Raw genomic sequence first — 27,262 nt, 5'->3', positions numbered from 1 at the left:
CAGATGGAGCCAAACTCAAACACAAGAGCCTGATCTGACCGCAAAATTGATACAACCCATATCCAACCTGATACTCAACTCACGACCCGAGATCCGCTAAACTACATGTGCATTACACCCCAATCTTCCTGATTTGCGACAACCCCTCCCTAAATCGAGATATAATGGTTCCCGACCATTGCTGGGTATACCAGTCTCGCACCTGGTCCAACAACTAGGTTCCCAAAGACTCATATGGCAAGGCTACCCTGCCTAAGAACCCCTCTGCGTCACACACTGACTAATGGATACCACGACTCCTTGTAGCCTTACGAAAATTCCCCCATTGGATAGTGAATGCTACGACACCCATCAGTCTTACAACACTCCCCCAATGACTAGTGAATGCTACGACACCCCGCATTCTTACAACACTCTCTTAGTTGACATAGGCTCACCCACGGTCTTTCCTGACAGTCCCCAGTGGTTACCCCCACTTAGGTTCATCCACTCTATTATAACCTCAAAACTGCTAGATTATCGAACCATCCCACGCTCCCATTACCAAATCACTACTACCGAGTTTACTGAACCGATACTCCACGACCAAACATTAATGAGTGCACACACTCAACCAGATAAGGCACTAAACTACTCTTGAAGAAGATTGCGTGCCCAAAGTACATCCCCTTAATACAATTCCATACCCTTCAACAATCCCCTCTGGCGACAAAGAACTGATAGACTCACAACTCGATTAGGCAGATAGTCGATCCAATGCTCCACTTGCCACTAAAACAAACCAAGTTTTATAATAATTTTGCAGTCCAACACTTTAGAGCAACATACTTGGGAAACCACGATACACCATTACAGAATCTCACGATAGCTTGTCAAGACCACTGATATTCAACTTATACAACTCGAAACCTTTGAAGTACTCCAACTCAAGAACGGAAAATCATCAACGATTTAAAATGCATTTACGACAACTAAAAATCCCAACATTCTCTGATCATAACCCTCGCGAAACTACACATACCAACTCATTAAGAGCTTAATCCTTAAGCCCTTAAGTCCATTTTCCAGGTCCAAGTCCAAAATGATGTCCTTGACCATAAAGTTTCCAGCTTTATGGTATTGCATGGCCATTAAGTGCCTAACACCAAAGATCTTAACCTCTTAATCCATTAAGACAACTTAGGCCATGCATGAGATGAAACTAGTGTCCAAGATTACATTTTTATGACTCAACATGCTCAAAAACCTCTGAAAGGACAACTCAAATAGATTAGAGTAACCTCCACTCATAATACCAAGCTTATAGGACCCAAAGAACATAAAATCAAGCCCAAAACAAGATATAAGTATAACTTCACCAAGTTCAGAACTTTATATCTCCAAGTGATGTCAAATGATGATTTGATTCTGAATCTAAGGTGCTTCACTCCTCCAAGATGGTCTATACTTCCTTCTTTCTTCTTCAAAGGCACAAAACATACAAACAAGCTCAAAAATGCTCACAAGGTAGATTAGGGTTTGCAAAAACGTTTTAAGAGGATGGATGCTGATGAAAGGAACCAAATTTGAGAGTTAATGAAGAATAAGTAGGGTCCAAATCCTAAATATTAGGGTTTAGGACTTAACCTCGTACGCCCAACGTACGTAGCTCCGCCCCACAATTCCAAAAATGCCAATATTAGCCCTTCCTAGCCACAAATCTTACATTTTAACTTTATTGCTAATTAAGACTTATATCTTAGTTTTTTTTGTATTTTTTAATTGAGTATGTTGAAAAAGATAAGGTTTCCGTATCTTGTGGATTGAGAAAGATGAAGAAAAAAAAAATTGATGTAGCATTAAGTTGAGTGGATTGGGACTTGGGAGAGAAGTATAGACCAGGGAAAGACAAATACGAATGCCACTAACCCAAAAATAATCATAGACGTAGTGAGAGCGCCAAACATATGTTTTGAAATTGGAATCTCACTCTCCAGTCTCCCCTCACACACACAAACAAACACACGCTCGTGGAGGCGTTGTTCATGAGTTGCTCGGCCATGGTCGATGGATCATCGTAGAGCTTTGATGGCATCCGCTTTCAACTTCAATTAGTCTCAGTTCTTGGCCGCATTCTGTGTAATATATGCAACAGAAATGCCTGTGAAATCCGTCCATGGACAGCAGGGAGGAGGATAACCTTCCGGCAGACCACAACCATGATCCCAATCTCTACCGTTCATTTAACGCAAGCACGTCTTCTTCTTCATCTTCCTTCAACTCTTCTCCCCCTGACTTCCTCCGTAATGTACAAGCCGCCTTCAAACGCCATCGTAATCTCTCTCTCTCTCTCTCTCTCTCTCTCTCTCTCTCTCTCTCTCGCTATTTCTCTTTAATTTTATAGTTTCAGTTCAAATCTTAGTTATTCGCTTCTCACGAGATTATGAAATTAGGGTTTTGTTTTACCCATGTCCAAATTTCGAGGGCTTCAGCAGCTGGTCTAATTTATTAGTAAAAATTAGGGTTTCCTTTGACTTAATTTAGAGATAGAGGACTCACTTCTCGTCCTTCTGTTGCTTGGCTGATACATCAAATTCGCGGTTACCTAGTGGCTGGAAATTTTCAACGGGTCACCAACCTAGGGTTTTCAGTGTCATCTGTCCGGATTCTCTTTGTTGGTTTATGTTGGGAGTTTTATTTGCAGATCCTTCAACTTAGGGTTTTCTTCACATTGCAGGTATGATGCCTCGGATGAACTTGAACAACTTCCAACCTAGACGATTAGTGGCTCATCGACAGGAAACATCAAATAGCTCAAGCCCAATACTAGATTCCAAAACGGATGAATCTCATCATGTTTCAGCAAAACCATTGGCCAAGAATATGACGACTCTTACCACTTATAATCATGAATCTGCTTCAGTCACACCACCTTCGATTTCTGGCACACCTACTGAAGAAGGGAAATTTAAATCAGTTGATGCTCAGAGATGTCAACCTAGTTTCAACTGTGACTGTAAAAACAAAAATTCTTTTGATTTGCCATGCTTACAATGCAAACAAGTTGTACCAGTTGATGCTCCAAAGAAGGTTCAGTTTACATTGGAAAATGATGCACGATCTCATATGGGTTCACTTGCATTGACAGAAATGGAATGTGACACAAATAATCAACTAAATGCCCCAGCTGTTCTCAATCATGATCCCAATCTCCAGAATGTTCATAATTTGGATTCTGATCTTACTTCAAGGCCTAATGATGAAAGAAACTTCCTACAAAGTGACTTTGGACACCACATGACTTCATCTTCAAACCTTGGCTCAACTTGTTGTGCCACAACACTAGTGAATTCAGTACATGCTCCCATGGTTAATTCAACAATACACAGCTATCCTGAAAACAAATGTGAGCTTCCTAGAAATCAGCAAGGTAAAGAAACAGGATTATCTTCTTCTACTTCTAGCATGCTTAAAGATCCTCCTCCTGTTTCTGACAAGTCAACCAAGGGGGACCCACTTTCAGTTGATGCTATTGATTTAAAGAATGATGTGAAATCAGCATCTTTGAAGTCTGGAAAGCAGGAAAAGCCTTCTTCAAAGAAAGATGCTTCAGCACCTCGTAAGCGAAATTATGATCCGGATTTGTTTTTTAAGGTTAATGGAAAACTCTATCAAAGGCTTGGAAAGATAGGAAGTGGAGGAAGCAGTGAGGTCCATAAAGTAATTTCTCAAGATTGTACAATCTATGCATTGAAAAAGATAAAGCTTAAAGGTCGTGACTATGCAACTGCATATGGGTTCTGTCAGGAAATCGAATATTTAAACAAACTCAAAGGAAAGGACCATATTATCCAACTCATTGATTATGAGGTACGTGATTTTATTGTAGCATCATTTCCATACAGAAGGGTAAAACCGTCATTTACTCTCATTCATTCATTCAGTCTTGAGTCTTGACTGCTTCTAACATTCAATCTTCTTCTTAGGTGACAGATAAGGCTTTGCTGAAGGAAGTGATGAGTGGTTGTATGAGCAATAAAGATGGAAGAGTGAAGGAAGATGGGTGTATATACATGGTACTTGAATATGGTGAAATAGATTTAGCTCACATGCTTTCACACAAATGGAGGGAACTTGACACTTCCAGCTCCACCATTGATGAGAACTGGCTTCGTTTTTATTGGCAGGTTTCTATCAATCCCTCATTTTCCAGTTTTTACATTTTTCAATATCTTACAAATGAATAAAAGTACATTGGTATTTGCAGCAAATACTTTTAGCTGTTAAAACCATTCATGAGGAACGCATTGTGCACTCAGACTTGAAGCCAGCCAATTTTCTCCTTGTGAGAGGCTCTCTCAAACTTATAGATTTTGGTATTGCAAAAGCTATTTTAAGTGACACCACAAACATTCAACGCGATTCTCAGGTTACTCAATCATCTCTCTCTTTCTTTTTTACTTAATTAGTCAAGTAAACTAAATATGACAGACATTAACCCTGTTTTTATGTATATAAGGTGGGGACACTAAGTTACATGTCCCCTGAAGCATTCATGTGCAATGAAACAGATGCAAATGGGAACACCATAAAATGTGGTAGACCCTCAGACATTTGGTCACTCGGATGTATACTTTACCAAATGGTATATGGAAAAACACCATTTGCTGATTACACAACTTTTTGGGCAAAATTCAAAGTCATAACCGATCCAAATCATGAAATCCATTACCAACCACCTCCCCCAAATCCATGGCTTCTTGACCTAATCAAGAAATGCCTCGCGTGGGACCGCAAACAAAGATGGACTATCCCTCAACTCCTTCAGCACCCTTTCCTTGTCCCCCCGATTCCGGTTCCGGTGTCCGACCGGAATCTTATTCAGTTGGTTTCCGATTCCTGTCGTGAGGATCGGAATGCGATGTTGATGTGTTCGAGGCTTCAAGAATTGGTGACGGACCCGGTCGGTTTGGGATCGGTTGATGAAAAATGTAAGTTGCTTGATGAAATGTCGAGGCTTTGTATTCAATTGAAGGAGTTGTTAGGTAAACCGGAATCTAATTAGTTGATATGTATGTAAAAGTTTGTATTTTTTGTGTTGATTTTGTATTAAGAAACAATTGATGTTTTAGGTTTGTGATAAAAAGTTTTCTCAAAAAAATATATATATGAATTTGAATTATGATAATACATACTCTATGACATATCTAAAGTTTCAATGAGAAGTCCGACTTTTTTCCGAACAAGTGCGAGTTGATCTTGCATTGTTATAAACTCGTTCCTCATAATCCTCTCGGCATCTTGAATGATCGTCTCGTTTACACCTTCTTGCAATAGTCGTGCTCTTAGCTTTTCTGTAGAGACTGTTGTAACACTGGTTATAGGGTTCAACAATTCGCTATTAGACATTCGTGGGAACATCCGCTTCACTGCCTTTAAAGCTTCCATCCATTCCATTTGATCTTCCCTTGTGTGCGCTTTCAAGTGCATCCCTTTTGTTCCCGTAAATATCGAAAATCGTCTATCATCCGATCTACTTTCACAAATAGACGATATCTACACAAAAAAATACAGTATAAATATCTGTCTGTTATGTATCTAAAAATATTTGGCTTTATGAAGTTTAAATAAAGCCAAGAATGGTTTTATAATCCCAATAAAACCACATGTGCACACTAGTGTTTAGTGAAGTGAGCTATACGTGCTTGAAACTACGTGTGGTTTTGAGAGCCATAACGAATCTCTTTCAAACACCATTGTGATGAATGTTGTACATCTTAATTTTTGTACATAACAACCAAAAGTTGAATTTTTCGACAAAAGAACGAATATATGATCGAATGCATCATGCAATGGAATGGTAAAAATATGATAAAACCTTGAGATGAAGTTCACCAAGCGGCTTGCGGTGGTGAGGATTAACATGGCGGGGATTGTGATTATGAGAAGAAGTACCAATGATCCGGCATTCTTTATCGGGTTCTTTGGTGGCAATGGGGCTATGAATCTTGTAGTAGGAAAGCACACCATCTTGTAACACAAACCATCTTGGTCGCCAACGTTTCCCACAGTTTATCCATTTAAGCAATATCCCTGCCACCCTTGTGCCTACCATTGGATTTGCTGGTGGCTCTGCAACATGAGGATGAACATGGTGGTTGTTGATGGCGGAAGAAGGAGGAGGAGGCATGGTTTGTGGCGGGGACATGGCAATGGCAATGGCAATGGTGGATGGATCATGGATGTTGGTTGGCCGGAGAGAGAATAGAAAGAGAAATGGTGTGCGGTTATTTAGGCGAATTAACAGTTAATCTAAGGATAAGGATAGGTTATATCCACCATCGCTATTAATGTATTTCTCATATTTATTCGTGGTCCTAAACCAATCTTTAATTTTCTCCTTCCTCGTTAATAGTTTTAAAAAATTATATATGATCTATGCAAATCTTAAAATATAATTATAACAAAAATAGTATTTATATTTTTAAAAATATATTTAATTGAAGCTTTGAAAATTCTAAAAAGATGAATATATAGTGAAGATTATAGAAATAAAAGTAATTTATATTTTTTTTCACGCCGCTATAATGTTATATTCCCCAAAAGCAATGTGAATCATGTACACAACAACCACAAGAAGCCCAATGCTAAGACTCAAACACTTGTGGGGGCATCTACCAAAAAACACAAACAACATGCAGTGAATTTCATCGGTTGAGTTTGAAACTTGAATGTAAAGTAGACAGGGATACAAAAGTCATTTTATGGTATGATTACGACCAATGAGTTGATAAAAAGATGATAATATGATGAGTGATCAATATTTTTGACATTTGTGTATTCTCATTATTTTTATAAAATGAGATGGAACTTGGAAGCATAACAACATCTACTATCTAATTGTCTTTACTCAAAGCAGCTGCCAATTTCGTTTGGATGTGGTCGACTGCAGCACGAGGAGAAAATCTAGGAATTATTTCCTGCAACACCACAAACTTTATCAACCACAAATTTCTAATTCTGATACAAAATCCAACTTCATCTTCTTCATCTATGAGTTGTGCAACCTACAATTAGACCTACAATGTGTCTGATACACTGTTTGAGTATCAATGTATCAATTTCAAATCTGTTCTAATGCAAAACTAAAGTTGTTCATGATCTGATTATGCTATTCCTACCCTGAATGCCTGATTTGCCTTAAGTTGTTAGCATTATCTTTGGTAACATCTTAAACTACTAATCTTCTTCATTTATCAGTGCAAATATATCCATGAATCCTTTTGAAGAACCTGTTTTAATAGAAAACCCTTATATGCGTTTAATTAAAACATAAACGACTACTTGTAATCGAAGATGTATCAATTCAGAAGCTGAAAACTTAGCCTGTTAAAGGTGGGGTATCTTTGTATTTAATTAGGGCACAAATTGACTAACCTCGGTGCCATCAGAACGGAGTCTTGCCAAGACCGGGATCTCATACTGATATGCTCTTTCCCATTCAGGATTGCTAGTTATATCCCTAATCTGATACACGATCATAAGTGGTAAGACGTAGCTTAAGGATTATTGAAACGACAATCATGGGGGAAGTGAGAAAGAGGTATGGTACCAGGTACCTACCTGCAACTCGACGTCATGGAGGGAGTAGGAATCAGGTGAAGGAGAAGAAAGAGAGAAGGCGGAATGAAGCTTTTCTTTGAGGCCATCGCACAAACAGCAGCCAGGCTTGGAGTAAAGTATCAGCTGCTTTCTTGATGCGGATTCGGAGGAGGAGGAAGAGTAACTGCAGGAGGTAACAGAAAAGATGGCGGGGCTCCCGGATTTGACATTCAGCCTGCGAGTAAAGTTCATCATGGTCGCCGGTAATGTTTGTCTTGCTGGTAACAGTGCAATCGCCGCGGCGGCCATATTTTCTTCCCTCGTGAAAACGCCCAATTTTCCAATGCTGTTGATAGGAGAAAAAACTGTCAAAAACGAAACTCTAAAAAAGTCTCAATGCCCCCCAATTTTTGCATATGCTCGTTTTGTACCCACAACTTTTTTTTTTTTCAAGTGACAAAATTGCAAGAATGGTCCTTGTGGTATGTCCAAAAATGCTATTTTGGGCTAAACAAGTTTGGACTAGCACAAATAGTCCAAAATTTTTCATTTTGTTGCATTTTTTGTCCAAAACAATTTAAAAATTCTGAAAATGACAAATTTGCCCTTTTCCATTTGTTTTTTTCTTTTCTTTTTGTTATTTAATTATTTTCTAACTAAAAAAATATAAAAAATAAAAGAAAATCTCTCTCTCTCTCTCTCCCCCTCTCTCCTGTTCATCACCCTATACCACCCACACAAGCACCACCGCCCAACGCCACCTTCAATCTCCCAAGACCTCCCTTATTCCTCAATTGCTGGAGCTTCCTGTTAAAGCTCGAAACTTGAACAGAAGGATTAAGGCTTGAATCTGATAAGATACCTTGTATTGTTGATGAATCGACTTTGCTTGAACATGAATTAAAGGAAACTGGGGGGGGGGGGACGAGGCTAGATCTGTCTGATTAGGAGTTAAATTGGGTTGCAAACTGATCTTGGAAGAAGCTTAGTTGAAAACTAATCTTGCCCCTACTTCTGATTCATAATCATCATTGGTATCAGAGGTGGCACCTACAGAACCTGCTCCATAATCAAACTTTAAGATATGGGTTAAATACACACACTGAAAAGGAACTCAGGATCACATTCAAAGAAGATGAAAATGGTGTGTTCTGAACAGAAAAGAAAAATGGTTACTGAGATCGATGGAGGAATAAGGAAGAATGACTGGAAGATGCTTGAGGGTCGAAAAGAGATGAATACAGAAGGGAAACAGGTGGTTATCGTCGGTTCTTCTTCTCCGATGAACAGTGCCGACAGTCCTGTTTGCAATCGATCGGAGGCTTGCTTCAGCTGGCCATAGTGGCAGTTTGGTGGTTATTGGGTCAGTCTGCCATTAAAATGGAAGGAAGATGAGAGGTTGGGCTGAAGAAGGCAACAAATTCGGTTGTTGTTGGGTTTTTCTGGTGATCAGGAGAGAGAGAGAGAGAGGTATTTTTTTATTTTTCTTTTAAATATTAAAGAATTTAAATAAATAAATAAAACTGGAAAAGAAAAAAACCAAGGGCAAAATCGACATAACAAAAAAGTTTAAAGTAAATTGGACCAAAATGGCAAGAAAATAAAAACCTTTGGACCATAAGTGCTAGTCCAAACGTTTTTGGCTCAAAATGGCAATTTCCACCTAATCACAGGGACCATTCTTGCAATTTTGTCTTTTCAAGTTGAAAATTAGAAAACAAATGCGACCCCAAATATATACTAGGTTAGGGTTTGAGTTTAACTCGAATTGCTATTGAGCTTTATGTATATTTTAACCGGTTATGTTGCAAATTGTCTTTAGTAATTGTCAAGTTTTATGTATATTTTAACGAATTAATGTTATAAAATAGATTTTAGTAATTGTTAGTTTGTCTTTCATAATTATCGATTTCAGTTGGATAAAACAATAGGTGACAATTTAGGGGTGAACATATTAACCGAAAAACCGAACCATAACCAAATTAACCGATATCATCGAACCGTTTAAACCAAACCATTACTAAAATATACGGTTCAATTTCTAATCTTTGTTAACAAACTACATATGGTTCGGTTGTGATTTCAATTAAAAATCGAACCATTATAAACCAAATCGAGCCAATAATATTAATAATGTTTTAATATAATATAATATTAAATATATGATATGTAATTATATTGAAAATTGAAAATTTGAAGGATAATTATTTGGAGTTAGATAGGATAAGTAATATTCTATCAATACAATTATATATATAGGTATATACAATAATAGTATAATACAATCATTTATTTTTTATAACGGTAGACTTATGTCATCTTAGACCATTTTGGTTAACCGATATTAACCATTAACCGATTAAAACCGTTAACCAAAACCAATATTTGCTGCTACCTAATGGTTATCGAAATACATTCACCAATTCTAATGGTTATGGTTCGGTTTTGACCAAGAACCGAATCAAACCACCCCATACACACCCCTACGTGACATCTCATACGACATCCAATATGACAAAATGTGTACATATAATGTCTATTTGGCGTCCATGTAGATTTTTATAAAATTCAATAGTGTGATTATTGTAATAATTATAGAATCAATGAAATTAAGGTTTTGTTTGTGAAGATGATATAAATTAATAAAAAGGATAAATATAATGAGAACAATCAACCTGAAAGACCCAACAACAACCAACCCTTGAAAACCCAAATGCAAATGGGTTTTTATCTTATTTACAATTTCAACACTTCATCTTAAAAAAATAACATAATCATTTGTTTTAATAATAAGTAGAAATAGTTATTATAATCATAATATTATTTTTTTTTACAAAAAAGGACACATGTAAAACAGTAATAAACTGCACCGTCTGAATGATTTATGTTAACCCGTCACAAGACTTACGTAAAAGATTAATTGTACAACACTAGTAACACTGTGGGTGTGCTATGGTTTGAACCATGAACCCTCTTATGTGAAGTTTCACTTATAACCATTAGGATCCCATTGAGGGCACACATTACACATGGACAACTTTGCCACTTTGGATTTCTTATAGATGTGGCATAGGGTTGGATAATGTTTTACCAGATTCGAAATCACGTTAGCGGTGTAATAGAATAAAACAATAATTTATTTCACTAATAAATATAATCAAAAGAGAGCCGCTTTATATCACTAATGATTATTATGTTGGATTAGAAGTCTAAGCCCATAACTATATTTGGTATGTATTTGACCCGATAGTAGCATGATCATTTTGGGTTGCCTTCACCATAACAACTTGACTAGATGAGTTATAGAGAAAGAGGTTAATTGTGATTTATTAATATATTATAAGAATGATATATTAATTGAGAAATTATATTATTTAATTAATACTGGTCAAGAATTAATTTATAATTAATTTGGTGATCAAAAGAGATTAATTAAATTAAGGGGACTGATATTGTAATTATAAGATAATTACAAGATGGGCTGTGGACTCCTAAAGAAAGGAGGTGGATGAAATTTATGTGGAAGCCCACATAGAAATCGTCCATAGGGGCCTTCTGGAAGGATCATGTGTACTGTTTAGGGCTTAAGCAATCAGATTAGGGTTTTGACTGAAACCCTAGTAGGTCAGCTATATCAGGAACCCTTGGGACTCTAGAATTCAGCCACTTGAACCCTAAGAAGAGTACCAACCGAATTTTGTGATTCATAACCTCTCTCTCTTATATTCCTTTAACTTGCTCTTGGTGTTTGTGATCTATTAGAGGCATCACATTTGAGGTGCTAAGTTCTCAAAGGTTGAAGATCAAGCAAGCTACTAGAAAGGTAATCATCTAACTTTGTATTAGGTATTAATTTCGAAAATATCATGCTAGTTTAGGGTTATAGCTTTTGATGATTATTATTGCATGTATAATTAGAGAAAACCTAGATCCAAAGCTTTAGGGTTGTATGTGCACCATATGATTGATGTAATGCTCAAAACTCATCATATTATTACACCATAACAATTCTTAGATACATAGTTAAGCCCTCACTACCGTTTGATTTTTTTTTTTTTTTTTTTTTTTGATATCGCTTGGTGTGATACCCATAAACTTCGTATGTAACTTTTTAAACCGTTAGATAAGTTTAAGGTGGATGTATGCACTATAAAACATATATGGTATGATGTAATAGTAACATGCAAGTTATGTTGGCGGAAGTTGAAAGTAGAATGTTATTTATGTTCTAAGTAGCATACTATTTGGCAGTACATGTCCTATTTCGGCGCAAGATTTAAATGTTTAAGTTAGTTTGGTTTGAACCTAAGACTAAAACGATTTAAATAAAAAATAGTCGACTTAATATGACTTAAAACATGAAAGTTATGACAAAAATGACAAAGGACTGTATAGGACGCGTCTCGAGCAGATAATACAAGTATCCATAGAGTCAGAGCATCGGTATTATATATATATATATATATATATATATATATATATATATATATATATATATATATATATATATATATATATATATATATATATATATATATATATATATATATATATATATATGATTTAGTTGCACAGTCCACTCTTAAACAAACATGTTTAGTTTGCATGTTGATCAGTTACGGAAAATGTGGTTAAGTTTAACTTAAATGGGAATTACCATTTTAACTTCATTTGCTGCAGTCTTTGTTCTAGACCCGTTGGACAATATCTAAGGTGAATTTTGGGAAAAGTACACTATTTTCAAAGAATTAGAGCTTATATTAACAATTACTTATTACCTCCATAAAGCATCAAAGTTGTATCTTCTTTGATCTCCATCTTTTAAATTTGGGTTAAAATAGGATTTTATCATGAGTGAAGGGGGTTCAACTTCGATAGTCTCTTCTATCAAACTCAAGTTGGTTTCTCCTATATCATCTTAAGTTGAGGGAGTGTTATAGTATATTATGTATCTTTCTTACGTTGGTGTTAGTATTTACTACACATGTTCGACCCTAACACTTCGTAGGCTTTGTGCGGAAATTAAATTGAAGCCTCATTATTATTATTATTATTATTATTATTATTATTATTATTATTATTAACTAAATTCTCTGCTGTTAAATTTTAAACTTAAAATTTATAACCAACATATCATACATTCCATTATATGCATGCTTTTATTGATTAGTAATAAATTGAAAAAACAAAAACAAAAAATAAATAAAGAACCAACACTTTATTATTTTTTAATTATCGATCTTTTAACATTTAAAAAAAATCATCGATTATTCTTTGATAATAATTATTTTCAAGAAAACATTTCTCATTCAAAATCAAAGTCAAAATATTTAATCGCATGTAGATCACAAATAAGATTTTAAAAGATTTAGTTTTGAAAAAGTCTTTCCGCTAATGCATCACTATTGAGAGCAATCAACAAAATTTTGTATGATACACAAAAGCTATATAAGTTTTTATCTTTTTAAAGAAATTTAATTTTGCATTAGTTGTACTATATTTGTTGGTAAATATTTTGTAACAATTTCAATTTGTTGAATACAATATGAGATATGGCAATTGTAACCTTTTATAAAGATTTTTGTTGCTTGTTTTTAGTTCATTGATATTTAGTGACTTCAACTTTTCTACTGATAAGAAACTAACATGTTTTCATATTGATTGTATTGCTCAAACCTTTGGTCCAGTAAACAAATAACTTGATTATTTATGTACAAAAAATATCACATCTTAAATGATTATTAAAGTAAAAGTTCATGTACTATTTTTGATAATTCAATGTCACTTTTGTCAAAATATTTTTTTTCTTAATTTCTTGTTTTATTATTTTTTTATTCAAAGTCTTCTCAAACTCATGCTTTCTCGGTAGCAGGGTAGATATAAAAATCTCTTTATATTGGTATCAATTGCAATTATACTTATAGTTAATATGATTATTTTTGTATTTTTTTTTTTTTTGTAAAACTTGGTATTAAAAGAAAATTTCAATTGGAGACGGTAGCCCCGTACTACCGCACAATCCACACAACCCAGGACCGCCAACCTAGGACTACAAATATGTTATTTGGGATTAAACCCTTTCTTATGTTTATCTTATAGTATTATTTTAGAATTTTAGATAATTCCATAGACTCACCTTGTGTTGTAAAATGTAAACTAAACTCATAATGAATAAAAAGAAGTTAAAAACCATTCTACAAAACAAATTCAAAACATTATGTACTTTTTGCTAGAAAAACATTCCAACAGGCTAAACCGTTCAAGTGATCCATGCCACATGGTCATAATGGACTTGACCCACTGAACCCAAAATCGGCAAGCCATTGTCAGAACTCAGAAGGAACATAAAGCCATCGGACATTTATTGTTTACCCGATATGGAGGCCGTCGATATTAATGCAAAAATGTAGGATAACAGACTTAACACTTAACACTAGCCCCAGCCCCATACCACTTTTTTTTCCTATTAATCAGGTCAATTTACATTTTTTTTTTAACCAGAAGAAAACAAAATAAAAACGATATAGGTTGGGTTAAGGGACAACAAATGGAAAAATACAACACTAAATCCAATTTAAAGAGATCCCTTTCAAAGCAAAATGGACTCTACGCAAAATGGGATGTCTTTATGTTCGTCCAAAGCAAAAACAGGGTTTGGTGTTACATGTATTGTATGTATTCATTTGTCATTTACCAATTCAATCACTAAAATTATGCTAATATTGATCATGATCACAGAACTTCATAAGATAAAATAACATGCTTCGTTAATCACCAAAAAGAATGAATGATTTTATATCATTTATTGCATTTATTCCATGGAATTATATAAACATAATCAAATATACGATTAGAGAAGCAAATCAGACTTGGAAGGCAATCTCCTGAAAAAGTTAAATGGCACCGACGGCATCCTGTTCCTAAACCTCGGATGCCGGAGCCAGTAAAGTCCAAACAGAACCGCCACCACCTGAAACGGCGTCACATACAAAAACACCGCCCACACCAAAGCAATTATTATAAAGATCGCGGTAGCCCTAGAATCTCGCCAGCTCAGCAACGCCATAGCCCTCTCCCCTTGTGTCGCCATATCCCCAATCACCGTCTGAACTCTTCCGGCAACACTTCTCATCCGATCATACCTCATCCTCACAATATCATTCGGCCGTGAAGTTGGAAACGTGTCAAATTCCTCATCCAATTCATCAGGATGCACCACCTCTGCCTGCGATATCCGCGCATCCATATGCGGTGGATTCCGTGGCCGGAATCGGTAATTCCAAAGTCCGATCACAAAAAGGTAAAGAAACACCGTCGGAAGTATCAATTCCGGGTAGCACACAAGAATCACAAACAAAACGTGTACCAAAATGGTGGTCAACGGATTCCGCCATTGACAAATCCCATCCAACCAACGGAATACTGCGGTGACTCCCGACAAAAGCGCCATAATCCGGTTAAAATTCGCCTTGCTCCTCCGTAAACTCCACATATGGTAATCAACGTCGAGCATATACTCGACGTTTTCTCTTTTTAGTGGCGGTTCGGCTCTTGCGAGCCGAGTCGCCACTATCATCATCGCTTGGTGTCTTAACCAGTCGATGTGTTTAACCGAAATCGGTTGAACATAATGCATTTTAGGGAGCAGTGGTCGCCCATACTGGGCGACCATGTTCACCCATGCCATGCAGGTGAACCGGATTGCCAAGTGGAGCTCACCGTGTTTTTTTAACCCATTGGGTGTTAGGACCAACAACGGGTAGTAATGCGTGTAGATTCGGTCGGTTTCCAAAGTGGATAACCGGATTCTAACTTTCCCGATCCGTTGGTCGCGTGACTCGTCTTTGTCGCTGATGTGGCAGTTGTCAAAGACGGCTACGGTGATGACTGTACACGGGTCGTAAACTTCCCAGGTGTACTGTTCGTTCCAGCGAGGCGTTAGTGTGTTGAGAAGTGTACGGGTTCGAACCCATTTGTTACCATATTTAGCGACACAATAAGCGTCGGTCATACGACCCTCTCGAATCTTCATAGGAAGGAGATTCTGTGCACTTAGGATTCCGAGTTCGAGGATTCCGATGCTTTGTTTCCTTAAAAACTTGGAAGACGGCTGTAGATCACTGCTGAAATGGGTGGATTCATCGAGAACATGATATCCAGCGTCTAAACATAATTTGAGCTGAATCTTACTTGAGAACTTGACCTCTTTCTTCTTCTCGGAATCATCGTCCCAGTGGGTGGGTCTCCCGAGGTCAATCCACACAGGTTCCAGAGCTTTTCTGTAATCGATTCTTTGTGGAATTCTACGAACGGGGACATTTGTCCTGCCGACACAAACGTCTTTTCCTGGCCCAATTCGATCCTCAACGCTGATTATAAGAAACTCGTCGAATGGTTCAGAGGCGACGAGCATTAACTCCTCCTGCCATGAGGGATTCAAGCTTCTGATTTGTGAGATTCTGGTGGTTCGCATCTGGCTTCCGAGGTTTATCTTGACGTAAAACTCAGGGTGCCGACTCCGGTCCACAGGGATGAGATCTTGAGCGTCGATGACGTGAATTCTTAGGTAGAATAATTTTGGAGAGAAATAGACATTCGATCGCGTGTTTGCAAGGTTGTGATGACTAATGCCATGAGCATCGGAGTGCCATGCTCCGGGGAAGGCTTCGTCGGCCTGAGTTCCCATCCAGACGGCGAGCATGATTTCTCCCCTGACTTTTACACCGTTTTTGTCTTCCAGTCTGTACCATTGAGGAGCTAAAGGACTATCCGGCGGGACTCGAGTTGGAACATCGACTATATCGAATCTGATTTTTCCGACGAAATCGTCTTTTGTAATTAAATCTTTATCCTTCACTACCAATTCGAGAATGGTGGATTGTAATCGTTCTTTGGAAAATGCGAAAACCTGGTTCCAGACAGGGTGGTGATTCTTCTCATGGTGTTTTGTGACGCCTTTGTAGTTTCCGAGCTTCACTTCCACGTATGGGTCGAGGCTGCCGGTGACGTCCATCGACGGGAGGTCTCTGGCTTTAACGACGTTTACATACAAGAAATGCATCTGCTCCACCAGATCGTAGGTTGTCGCCGTCTTGTCAGCTCCACGGTACCCCATACGCGCCGCCACCGGCGGCCGTGTCTCCACTAATCCGAAATTCGGTGGTGGTTTTTGTCCCGGGAACTGCTGGTGCATATGCATCATGTTTGGTGGTCCAGCTCTCATGAAGTTGCTTTTGCTTTCCACGGTGACCGGAGGTGGAGCTGCCGGGACCGGTGGTGGCGCGCCTCCGTGGCCGCCGGTGCCGACGGAGAAAAAAGTTCTGACTTCCTTTTGTTTCTCTTTATTCTTCTTCTTTTTCGCATCACTATCGTCGTACTCCTTGTACTCGTTTTCGAAAGGAAAATGATTGTTGTTGATTTCTGCTTCTACAGGGACCTGTTTGGTACTTTTGAAATGATCGTTCCAATCATCTTCATGACGAGCATGGTGGTGCTGTTGCGGTGGCGGTGGCTGTGCCGGTGGCGGTAGATTTGAAGAAAACTGACCATGAACGGCGTAGATTTTAAGAGCGATATCTCCTCGTATATTGGAGAACAATCCACGTTTATCAAGTGGGTATCTCTGGACAAAACCTTCAGTCTCCGACAAAGGCACAGAGTCGCCAGATATCCGAACACGACCAAGAAAGTTTTTCTGATGATTGGGGTTCCGATCATTATATACAGTAACCTCGATAGTGGAGAACGGGAGATTTCTGGGATCTTCAACGTTGAAAACGAGAGTCTCATTCCAAGCCGGGTTGAGATCTCGGATTTTGGTTTGGGTACGCTGGCGTTGGCCATCGAAATTGACCTCAACAAAAGCGCTTGCAGAGCCTTGGCCGTCTTTGGGCATGAGGTCGGCGGCGTCGATGACTTGTACTACTAGCTTGGCCATGGTTTTCCGGTGGCCGGCTGATGAATTGGAGGAGAAAGTGAATGAATTGGGGGAATGACTAATGACTAGTGACGTAGAGGTGAAGGGATGAAGTTTGGTATAGGCGGTGTTGTGTTAGTGTTGTGGTGATGGTGGTGGTTGGGGCCTACCATGGAAGAAGATGGGTCCTGGTTTTTGATTTATCGTTTCGTATATCTCTTTTTGATTCTGTGGTTTGATATGAAAGGAAGTGAAAGCGATTATGTTTGTTCAAATACTCCCTCCGATTCTGAACAAATATACTTCTTTCTTTTTTTCAAACTATTTTTTTATTTTAGGCATATTATTCTTGTTGTTTTTTACGAATATTATATAATAATAATGGGGTTAACTAGGTTTTTGGGTTGATTTTGTTATATGTCGAATGTATTAGGTATATAGTTGTTTAGGTGAAGATTTTCCTAACATTTTAAGTTGCGTAGTTATTTTGAGTGATAATTCCATTTATTAGTAACCAAATTTCTTAATTATTTTGTGCTGAAATTTTGTTGTAATTATGTTAAGATTAATGATGATTGTTATAATGATTATTATATCTTTGATATCTTATGGACTTATAACAATGTCACATATATTAGAAAAAATTATTAAAATTTGAAAGTTACTTTTTTCAAAAAAATTTTTTTACATAGTTTAACAAATTATATATATATATATATATATATATATATATATATATATATATATATATATATATATATATATATATATATATATATATATATATATATATATATATATAATTTGGTTCCTAAATTCAGTGTTTGGTTTCTAGCTTTTTTTATTTCTTGCGCCTTGACCAACCGTACAATTTCATTTTGTTGGTTTGTTCATCCTTCTCGAACATTAAAATATTATATTACTCTTATTTATTTTCTTTTTGATTTATTTATTATTAAGCTATTTATAAAAATATATATATAATTACATAGTGGTCACATTAGTTCTTCGCCTTAATCCGCAACTACCATTGAGCACCACTGACATCGACGACCATCAAACACCATTCACATCCACACCTATATTTTGTTTTCATATTGACACCACTATTTCCCTTTCCTTCATCGATCACACATCATCGACCACACACTCTCAATCTCTGGCACCACCAAAAAAAACTACTAGCAAATCCTTTCTTTCTTCAACAAAAAACCCATAGAAAAAAAAACATACTAGGGACTACTGTCTGCATCTAATGAAACTAAACCTGATGATAATACCTTTCGAAATCGCCTCAAATGAAACCAAACCAAGAATTGCCTCAAATGGAGATTGTTAGAAAAGAACATTGATAGGCTTGGAAAAAAGACGAAAACCTTATATTTATTCCCAACTTCTTTGATTTCCAATGTATCAGCTTCTTCCCCTTTTAATAAGCTGATTTCGAAGCTTTTACAAGCTGGTGAGGTCATTGTTGTAAAACAAACAGAAAGCCTAAATCCACCCCCACCTCTCAAGCTTTAGTTAGCTTCTATTATAGACAAAATCCACATTCGATTGCAGACAAAACAACACCCACCTTATATTTCGATGAAAAAGTGGGATCTAATGGTTTCTAGTAATGGTCCTGCCGGCAGTGTACTGATGGTCTAGAGTGGTTTAGCTTCAAACGACGTGAGAGAAAAGGGGATGCATAGTAGGTTTCAGAAATTGTAAGGTGAGTGGGATATCTTTATTATTTTTTTTTTTTCTAATTATGAAATTATAATATAAATAAATAAGGGTGGTATAGTATTTTTTGTATCAAATAATGATGAAAAAAACAACAAAATAAAATTATAAAACGGTCTGTAAAGGAAAAAAAAAATTAAGAACCAAACATGTAATTTTACCAAACTAATAACGATTTCAATAATTTCTTTCTAAAAGAATGTATTTTTATAGTATTTTACTTTATAACAGTCAAAACTCTTTAAAATGTTTATTTTGTTTAATTAAGTAATATTCTTGAAGTCATTGTTTTTAGTGTTTATTAATTAAATAGAATTGTTATATTGGTATAGTGTTTGAATACTTTACCTTATAGATATTGAGATATTTATATAAAAAAATATAAAGTTGTTTATATAAAATGAAGTTCATTTTCGAAAAAGATCTACAACTATATTGTGGTATGATAATTTTTTATTATTATTGTATTTACAGATCTGGTCAAAAAATTGACATATATTTATCAAACGTAAAATATATTTATATGATCCATCACTTACGTATATCATATTTAAAATAACAAGAGTGTTGATTTTAAAAGGCAAACATTAAAAACATAATAATATTAATAAAATATTATGAATTCTTTTAGCTATGTAGTGACAATTTTTTTTCCATATGTTTATCATATTTATCAACCATAATCATATCATTCAAGCAAGGTTGTTTAAATCCCGATTTTGATATGAAAATCTTATGATTTTAAAATCCATAAGTAAAAAAAATAAGAGAAAATGACAAAAATAGCCAATTATACTAATTGCATTACAAAAATAGCCAAAAAAAATCGGGATTGCATATTTAGCCACCCATTTCGCAGATGAGAAGGTCCCATCTGCGAAATGGGCATCTTATCTGCGAATGTACAAGTGCCTGAAGCACAGTTGTGCTTCAGGCACTTGTACATTCGCAGATGAGATGCCCATTTCGCAGATGGGACCTTCTCATCTGCGAAATGGGTGATTTTTAGGTATAAAAACGTTTTTTTTTTTTTTTTTTTTCATTTTCACCATTCTCTACACAAAAACTCTCTCTAACTTTGGGTTTCTCTCGGAATTTTGGCTAGTTTTTGAAGAAAATGGAGGATTATGTCAACAATCCCGCAAATATGATTAGATTTTAACTCTTTTAATGTTTAAAGTTATTTTTTTTTAAAGTTAATTTTGTTGTGTTTGATAGTTTTAGTATATTTTTAGTATACTTGAAGTTTAAATGCAAGTAGAGACAAGTAGAGACTGCGTAGATAATGTTTACAATTTGTTATTTTTGTAGTTTTTTTAGTTGTTGTATAACCTGAAATCTTGTAAATTTTTATCCTATAATTGTTTATATAAACTGCAAAATAGTTGTTTGTATATATATTTGTCGTATAACATTTGTATAAGTTGAAAATTTGTCGTATATATATTGTTAGAAATTGTTTTTATTTGTCGTATAAGTTGAAAAATTTGTATAAAGTAGTCGTATAACTTGCAAAATTGTTAGTTTGGTTGTCGTTTTATTTTTAAATTTTTTTGTTTATATGGTTATATAATGTTAGTTTTAATTAGAAAGATAAAAATTGTTTATATATTTGTCGTTTAAGTTGAAAATTTGTTTAAGTTGAAAATATGTTTAAGTTGAAAATATTTATATAATTATGTATGATATTGCTTTCTATCGTAAATATATTTGTTGTATAACTTGGAAAATTGTTTATATATGTGTATGTTATTGTTTTTTATCGGGGAAATATATATATATTAGTAATTAAGAAAGTATTCGTAGTTCGTAATCATATATTTAAAAAAAAAATATTTTTTAGTTATCTAATTTGTTTTTGTGTTTTTTTTTGCAGCATGATTTTAGTTTAATGAATACGAAAGCCTTTGCGAACCTAAAAGGCTCTGGCGGTAACATATGGGAAGTCTTTGAAGTTTTAGATGATGCCCGACGTGCTATTTTCAGAAATACCGTCTTTGGCTATTTTATTGATGTCCCTCGTTTACAAGGGGACGCTTTATTGTTTCATAAAATGTTCCTTCATCAGATCCGGCCGGACCCTGTTTTATCTCCAGATGGAATAAAACGTTTATATTTTCGAGTAGGCAATACCAAAATGGTTTATGGGCCGGAAGAGTTTTGTTTGATTACCGGGTTCAATTTTGGGGAGTATCCAAAAAATATTGGGAGAAAAGGGTCGGAAAAATTAATAAGCAGTAAAAAAAGATGTTTACTGCGTGAACGGCTATTTCCGGACCATACTAATAGTTCGGTGAAAATCGGCGACCTGAAAAGTTTAATTTTAAATCAAACATTCCTAGCACTTGACGACCTTGATGCAGTTAGAGTATGTTTGATATACATTTTGTGTGAAGGTTTTTTGGGCAAAGAAGTTAACGATCGGGTGCCACAAGATTGATTTTATTTGGCTGAGAATTTGGATATCTGGAATAGGTATATTTTCTTTACGTTAAAAGTTCTATTTTATTAAAGTTATAATTTATATAATAATCAATTTTGTTTTTTTTGTTTTGTTAGCTTCGCTTGGGGTAGCTATCTATGGGATTTTACTTATGTTGACCTTGAGGATACGTGGAATAAGATACATCATTATTTATCACTTCCTGAGCGTGGTCAAACTTTAAAGTATTCCGTCTCAGGATTTACGGCTCCAATTAGGGTATAAAAATTTTATTATATTTAAATTGTTTTATTGTTATATTTTTTATTTTAATTTTAACTTTTATTACTATTATTGTACAAAATTGTAGATATGGATATATGAGATGATTCCGGCTGTTCGTGCATGTGGATTTGCATTGAGAAAAAATAAAGACTTGCCTCGGATGAAAAGATGGAGCGGAACAAAAAAATTGAAATGGGTTGACGTGAACAAGATTTGGTCAAAGATGCAGGTTTAAAAATATTTCGTTTATTATTAATAAAGTTGATTCTTATAGTTTTATATGCATTTTTAATATGTTTAATTTTTTAGGAGGGGCTACCACCAAGACAAAACATGTTACCGGGTGATGGTGAGATGACATCTTTTTATTATATGTCATTTTAAGAGTATGTATATGGTGAAGGGAAAGTAGTTCCATCCCCAGTACGGGACCATTTTAGGAGACAAGACGAATCTTCGTCTAGTATGTCGTCCAGTGGTCGCTCTCATGGTAGAGGTCGGGGCAGTGGGAAACACAAGCTAGACGAGTTGTTGAAACGGGTACATGCACTGGAGCAGCATGTGTTTATGAATCAACAAAAACCTACAAAGGTTTTTTATGAAGAAGTGAATAATGAACAATTTTGGAACGACATTATTTTTGAGGAACCGACAGTGTCACAAAGAAATTATGATGAACAGGTTAGTTACACGCTACATTATTTATTAAATTTTATTAACATATATGAATACCTGTGTTCATATTTTATATTTGAAAATATAGGTTGTGCAAGATGAAGTGATGAATAAAAACAATACAACTCAAAATGTTTTTGGTGATACTCAAGACGACAAGGTTGTTATAGATGTTACCTTTACGATTTTAATAATTACTTTTTAATAAAGTGTCTTTCGTTATTAAGTAAAAAGTTATATTTTTAATGTAGGTGTTGGAGGAGAGTAATCAGTATGCGGGGAACAAATTTGATGATGATGTGTTTGATGTAAACGATTATAGTGAAGTTAAAGAGGTTATTATATAGTTACATTAATATTAATATTTTGTTTATTTAGATATTATTCGTTATTAAATTATGTGTATTTCGTTAGTAAGTATAAAGTATTATCTTTAATGTAGGAGTGGGAGGAGAGGAATGACAATGCAGGGAACAAATTTGATGATGATGTGCCGGATGAAGACGAACTTATATTAATGGGAAATGTAGATTATTTTCATGATGATGATGATGACAAAGAAGTTACACCCGATAAACCTAGGAGTCGAAAACCATCACAATTTTTATGCACTCCTTACACCGAGGTATTCGTTTTATTTATAAACTGATGATTTTATGTTTATGTGAATTATCTGAAAGATATACATTTAAACATTTGAATATTGTTTTTAGTTGCACACGACACCGAAACAAAAAAGAAGAACAAAAAAGAAGGTTGGTATGAAATCAACAAGCCCCGTTCCTCCTCCAGTTTTTGGTGTTGCTCATGACTTCTCCATGTTGCGCCTGCAACCTTACGTAGCAGACGGTGAGGATGTCATCCAAAATTATGTATTGCATTCATACGATGTGCAACATCGTTTGTTTAATTTTGTGTTAGATAGAGATTTTTGGAGCTCATTATTTGGGCATACACACGACGGATGGTTGGAGTCAGCGGTAAATAAATTGTTAATTAATTCTTTTAAAAGTTAATTGTTTTTTAGTCAATAACAAAAGTATCATGTGTGCAGCATATAACCATTTGGTACCGAGTTTTGATGGAGAGACGGTTTGAGAGCGACCGACATACAATAATGCCTCCAAATTTTTTTGTTTCTCATGCTTTGGAAGAAGGACAGGACTGGAGGGCGTTTATGGCTGGTATTGCTACATACCCCAACTTCATGGTTGCTTGGTGGGATGTTGATACGGTAAACTTAATACTTTATATTGAAAATAATATCGTTTTTTTGTTATGTTTTTGTATTGTGATGTAAATAAACATAAATTTATTTTCTGATCCTTATACAGGTCTTATTGCCGATTCATTCATCCCCTAATCATTGGCTATTTGGGGAACTACGATTAGCGTCAATGGAAGTGCATATTTATGACAGTCTTGGTAGAGGTGCTTATGAAAAATTCCAATCCGAAGGAATCTTTTCCAAATTTGAACGTCGGGTGGCAAATTATTTGGACAAGATTAAGTATTGGGCGCGGAGGAACATCCCAAGGATTCCATTGAATATGCAATTCATTTATGAAGAAAACGTTCCCCAACAAAGTAGTCATTTGGGAGATTGCGGTGTTTTTCTTTGTATGTTTATGGAGCAATTGGTTTCAGGTCAACCAATACGTGTTCTTATTGACCCAAAGAACGCAGCTTTAGAGTTCCGTCTCCGGATGGCAAAAATTATTTGGGGGTCTAGTCTTGCTCCTCTGTAGTTGGATTATATAAATGTATATACAAATTAATGTTGGATTTCATTATTAGTTTATCTTTAGAGTTTACTCAACGGATGACAAAAAATATAACGTTACGACAATTACAACAATTTAATGACCTACTAATTACTTATCAATAAATTCAACATAAGAACGACCACAACATTTGTTTTAACGTTACAAATACAACAATTTATTGACCTAACAACTTCAAAACCATAAGAACAATATTGAAAAGCTTACAACTTGTAAACAAGAACTGCCAAGAACAACACCCAACTACAAACCAACGCTATCTTTAACTTCTTATTTTCTGATTGAAAGAGCTTATTAGAGTTAGCTACTTTAGCTATTACCATAGAAGATTGGTCCTTCTCTTCATCAACCCAACTGATAAACCCGCATTTTGGTCCCTGTTAAATTTAATATCCACAGTAAGAAAATAAATTTGTGTCATGTAAACACGAGGGTTTACATTTGAATGACGGTAAGAACATGATACCAAATACGGGCAAGCGTAGAACAATCTTCCTGGGTTTTTAGCTGTACCCGAAATCCTAACGATACGTTCTCCTCCACAATTGCAGTATGCCATTAGCCTTCTTATTCTTTTAAATCGGAGGTAGTTTCTCAGTTAAATTTTTTCATAATGAGTGACACCTATTTATAGAATAAATCATATTACGGACAATTCTTTTTGACTATGAAATAAACTGGTTTGACTATGAATTCAAAAAGTTCAACTATGGAATGCAGACAAGTACATTCTGTAGTATTGTCATGTCGGTCAGTGAAATTTGACTATGAAATGAACTGGTTTGACTATGAATTCAAAATGTTCAACTATGAAATGCAGACAAGTACATTCTGTAGTATTGTCATGTCGGTCAGTGAAATTTGACTATGAAATGAACTGGTTTGACTATGAATTCAAAAAGGTCAACTATGAAATGCAGACAAGTACATTCTGTAGTATTGTCATGTCGGTCAGTGAAATTTGACTATGAAATGAACTGGTTTGACTATGAATTCAAAATGTTCAACTACGAATTTAAAGGGTTAAACTATGAATTTTGATCAGTAGAGATACAATATCTTCTATTTATAATTCCATTTGTGTGATCATTGTAGAGCACAATTATCGATATTGAAAATGAGTAGTCACAGCCAAAGAACCTTTTCTCAACTACCAATTTTCTTGCATAACCTTCAAAGAACAAATCCTAATACCTTCACAGCCATTAAGAAAACCGATAACAACCGCTTTCAATTCTGTTTTGTGGCTTTAGGTTGCGTGGTATAACATACTTCTTTTATTGAGTTATACAATATTTCATGGTAATGTATGTCGATTAATTCTTACATAACACTAATATGTGTTCGTTTTTATGTAGATTCATACCTTCCTTAGGTGCATGATACCGCTAATATATGTGGGTTATTTACCCCTTCTTGGGAGCTTTCTGACAACAATGTACTTCGCAGTGGCTTTAGATGGAAATCATGAGCCACTACTCTTAGCACTTGGTTTGGGAACCTTACAGTGTGAAGAATCATGGAGATGGTTCATGATGAGGTTAAGAGATTGTTTAGGTGAGGACACAGAGGTTGGTTTCATAAGCAACATGTGTGATAACATAGACTTTGGTGTTGACAGTGCCTACCCGGATTCCTATCATGGATATTGTCCTAAAGATATAGCTCGAAAGATACGTGAGTCTATCGGACATAACAATACGGAAGTCGAATCGTTGTTTTGGAAGTCATGCAATGCATATAGCGTTGATGATTTTTACTTGTGTTTCGAAAGGTTGCAAAGTACATGTAGGCAACCACCTTTCTGCACCTTGCTTATGAGTCCAATTTACTGGCTTGACGATATACCGATTTCAAAATGGACAAGAGCATTTTTCCTAAAAATACGTTACAATGTTAAATCGATTGACGTCCCTGAAATTTTGCAAATTATATCCTCACGTGAGTTTCCTATAACAACGATAATTGAGTTAACCACCACGTCGATAAAATCAAAGTATGCTGAACGGGCCGAACTGGCTGGTAAGGGAGATTGTTATATTTTGTTTTTTTTATTGTCATGCTATTTTTATTAAAATATCAAATTTTACAGGGAGGTTGTCTGGTGGGTTGACCCCTTACGTTGAGAGTAAGGTTCAAAAAAGTCTCAGCAAGTCTTACAATTGTAATGCAAAACGTTTGTATGGGGATACATTTGAAGTCCATGACACTTTTGCCACCAGCAACGTACAACTTGAACGAAGGGTATGTAGTTGTGGTAAATGGCAAAAAGTGGTATACCATGTGGCCACGCTATAGCATGTCTAAGAACCCGTACATCTGAGTCCATTCAGAGAATGGTTGAATACAAGTTCACTAATTATGTGTATCGAGTTGCATATGGATCTGAGTTGGTGAATGGTATACCATCATATGAGCATTGGGAAATACCAAATGAAACGGTGGTCCTGTTACCTCCCTCAATGCAGTAGTTATTCATGTAGCACATTTATGTTTTATGTAGTATTATGTATTAGTTTTTTATGTACTCCATTTTTATTTTACTGCTGTGTTACGTATTAGTTATCCATGTACCCAGTTTATTTTTTATGTCGTATTATGTGTTAGTTATTTATGTACCCCGGTTTTATTTTATTGCTTTCTAAATATTGGCTATTGAGGGAACAACATACATTAAAAGAAATGGACGTTTATTAAATAGTAACGACTAGACACATACAACAACAAGCAACTTAAATAACGAAAAACAATTAACTTAACCAACATGCATATTAAAAATAAGGGAAATTCTTTAAAACATTCCATGCATCTAAGTGGGTAAACTCGCTACCATCGTATTGAAAGCGGTATAGTTCCAAAGCCACCTGT

The 27,262-nt window shown here is 35.5% G+C and overlaps 4 protein-coding genes across 4 annotated transcripts; 2 read left to right on the top strand and 2 right to left on the bottom strand.

Moving 5' to 3' along the window:
- The first annotated feature begins 1,903 nt into the window (after positions 1-1,903).
- LOC111901592 (serine/threonine-protein kinase MPS1) lies at positions 1,904-5,167 on the top strand. Its single transcript, XM_023897469.2, has 5 exons — positions 1,904-2,312; positions 2,717-3,849; positions 3,966-4,166; positions 4,247-4,408; positions 4,499-5,167. Exons 1-5 carry the CDS (start codon positions 2,156-2,158, stop codon positions 5,042-5,044), a joined length of 2,199 nt encoding a protein of 732 aa, XP_023753237.1. The 5' UTR covers positions 1,904-2,155; the 3' UTR covers positions 5,045-5,167.
- A 1,561-nt stretch (positions 5,168-6,728) lies between these two features.
- On the bottom strand, positions 6,729-7,964 carry LOC111901605 (uncharacterized). The gene is made up of 3 exons (XM_023897484.3): positions 7,603-7,964; positions 7,417-7,506; positions 6,729-6,959 (listed from the first exon to the last, which is right to left on the bottom strand). The coding sequence occupies exons 1-3, from the start codon at positions 7,888-7,890 to the stop codon at positions 6,876-6,878; spliced, it is 462 nt and encodes a 153-aa protein (XP_023753252.1). The 5' UTR covers positions 7,891-7,964; the 3' UTR covers positions 6,729-6,875.
- A 6,384-nt stretch (positions 7,965-14,348) lies between these two features.
- Positions 14,349-17,740, bottom strand: LOC111901582 (FT-interacting protein 7). Its single transcript, XM_023897458.3, has one exon. The coding sequence runs from the start codon at positions 17,516-17,518 to the stop codon at positions 14,432-14,434; it is 3,087 nt and encodes a 1,028-aa protein (XP_023753226.1). The 5' UTR covers positions 17,519-17,740; the 3' UTR covers positions 14,349-14,431.
- Positions 17,741-21,083: 3,343 nt separating this feature from the next.
- LOC128126681 (uncharacterized) lies at positions 21,084-24,529 on the top strand. The gene is made up of 10 exons (XM_052764512.1): positions 21,084-21,703; positions 21,788-21,929; positions 22,021-22,164; positions 22,245-22,616; positions 22,699-22,770; positions 22,862-22,945; positions 23,053-23,235; positions 23,324-23,590; positions 23,665-23,844; positions 23,945-24,529. Exons 4-10 carry the CDS (start codon positions 22,401-22,403, stop codon positions 24,356-24,358), a joined length of 1,416 nt encoding a protein of 471 aa, XP_052620472.1. The 5' UTR covers positions 21,084-21,703; positions 21,788-21,929; positions 22,021-22,164; positions 22,245-22,400; the 3' UTR covers positions 24,359-24,529.
- Positions 24,530-27,262: the final 2,733 nt, after the last annotated feature.

This window comes from Lactuca sativa, chromosome 6, assembly GCF_002870075.4.
Source record: "Lactuca sativa cultivar Salinas chromosome 6, Lsat_Salinas_v11, whole genome shotgun sequence".
NCBI lineage: Eukaryota > Viridiplantae > Streptophyta > Magnoliopsida > Asterales > Asteraceae > Lactuca > Lactuca sativa.
Note: the sequence above shows the minus strand (reverse complement) of the source record. Positions and strands in the feature narration are given on the sequence as shown.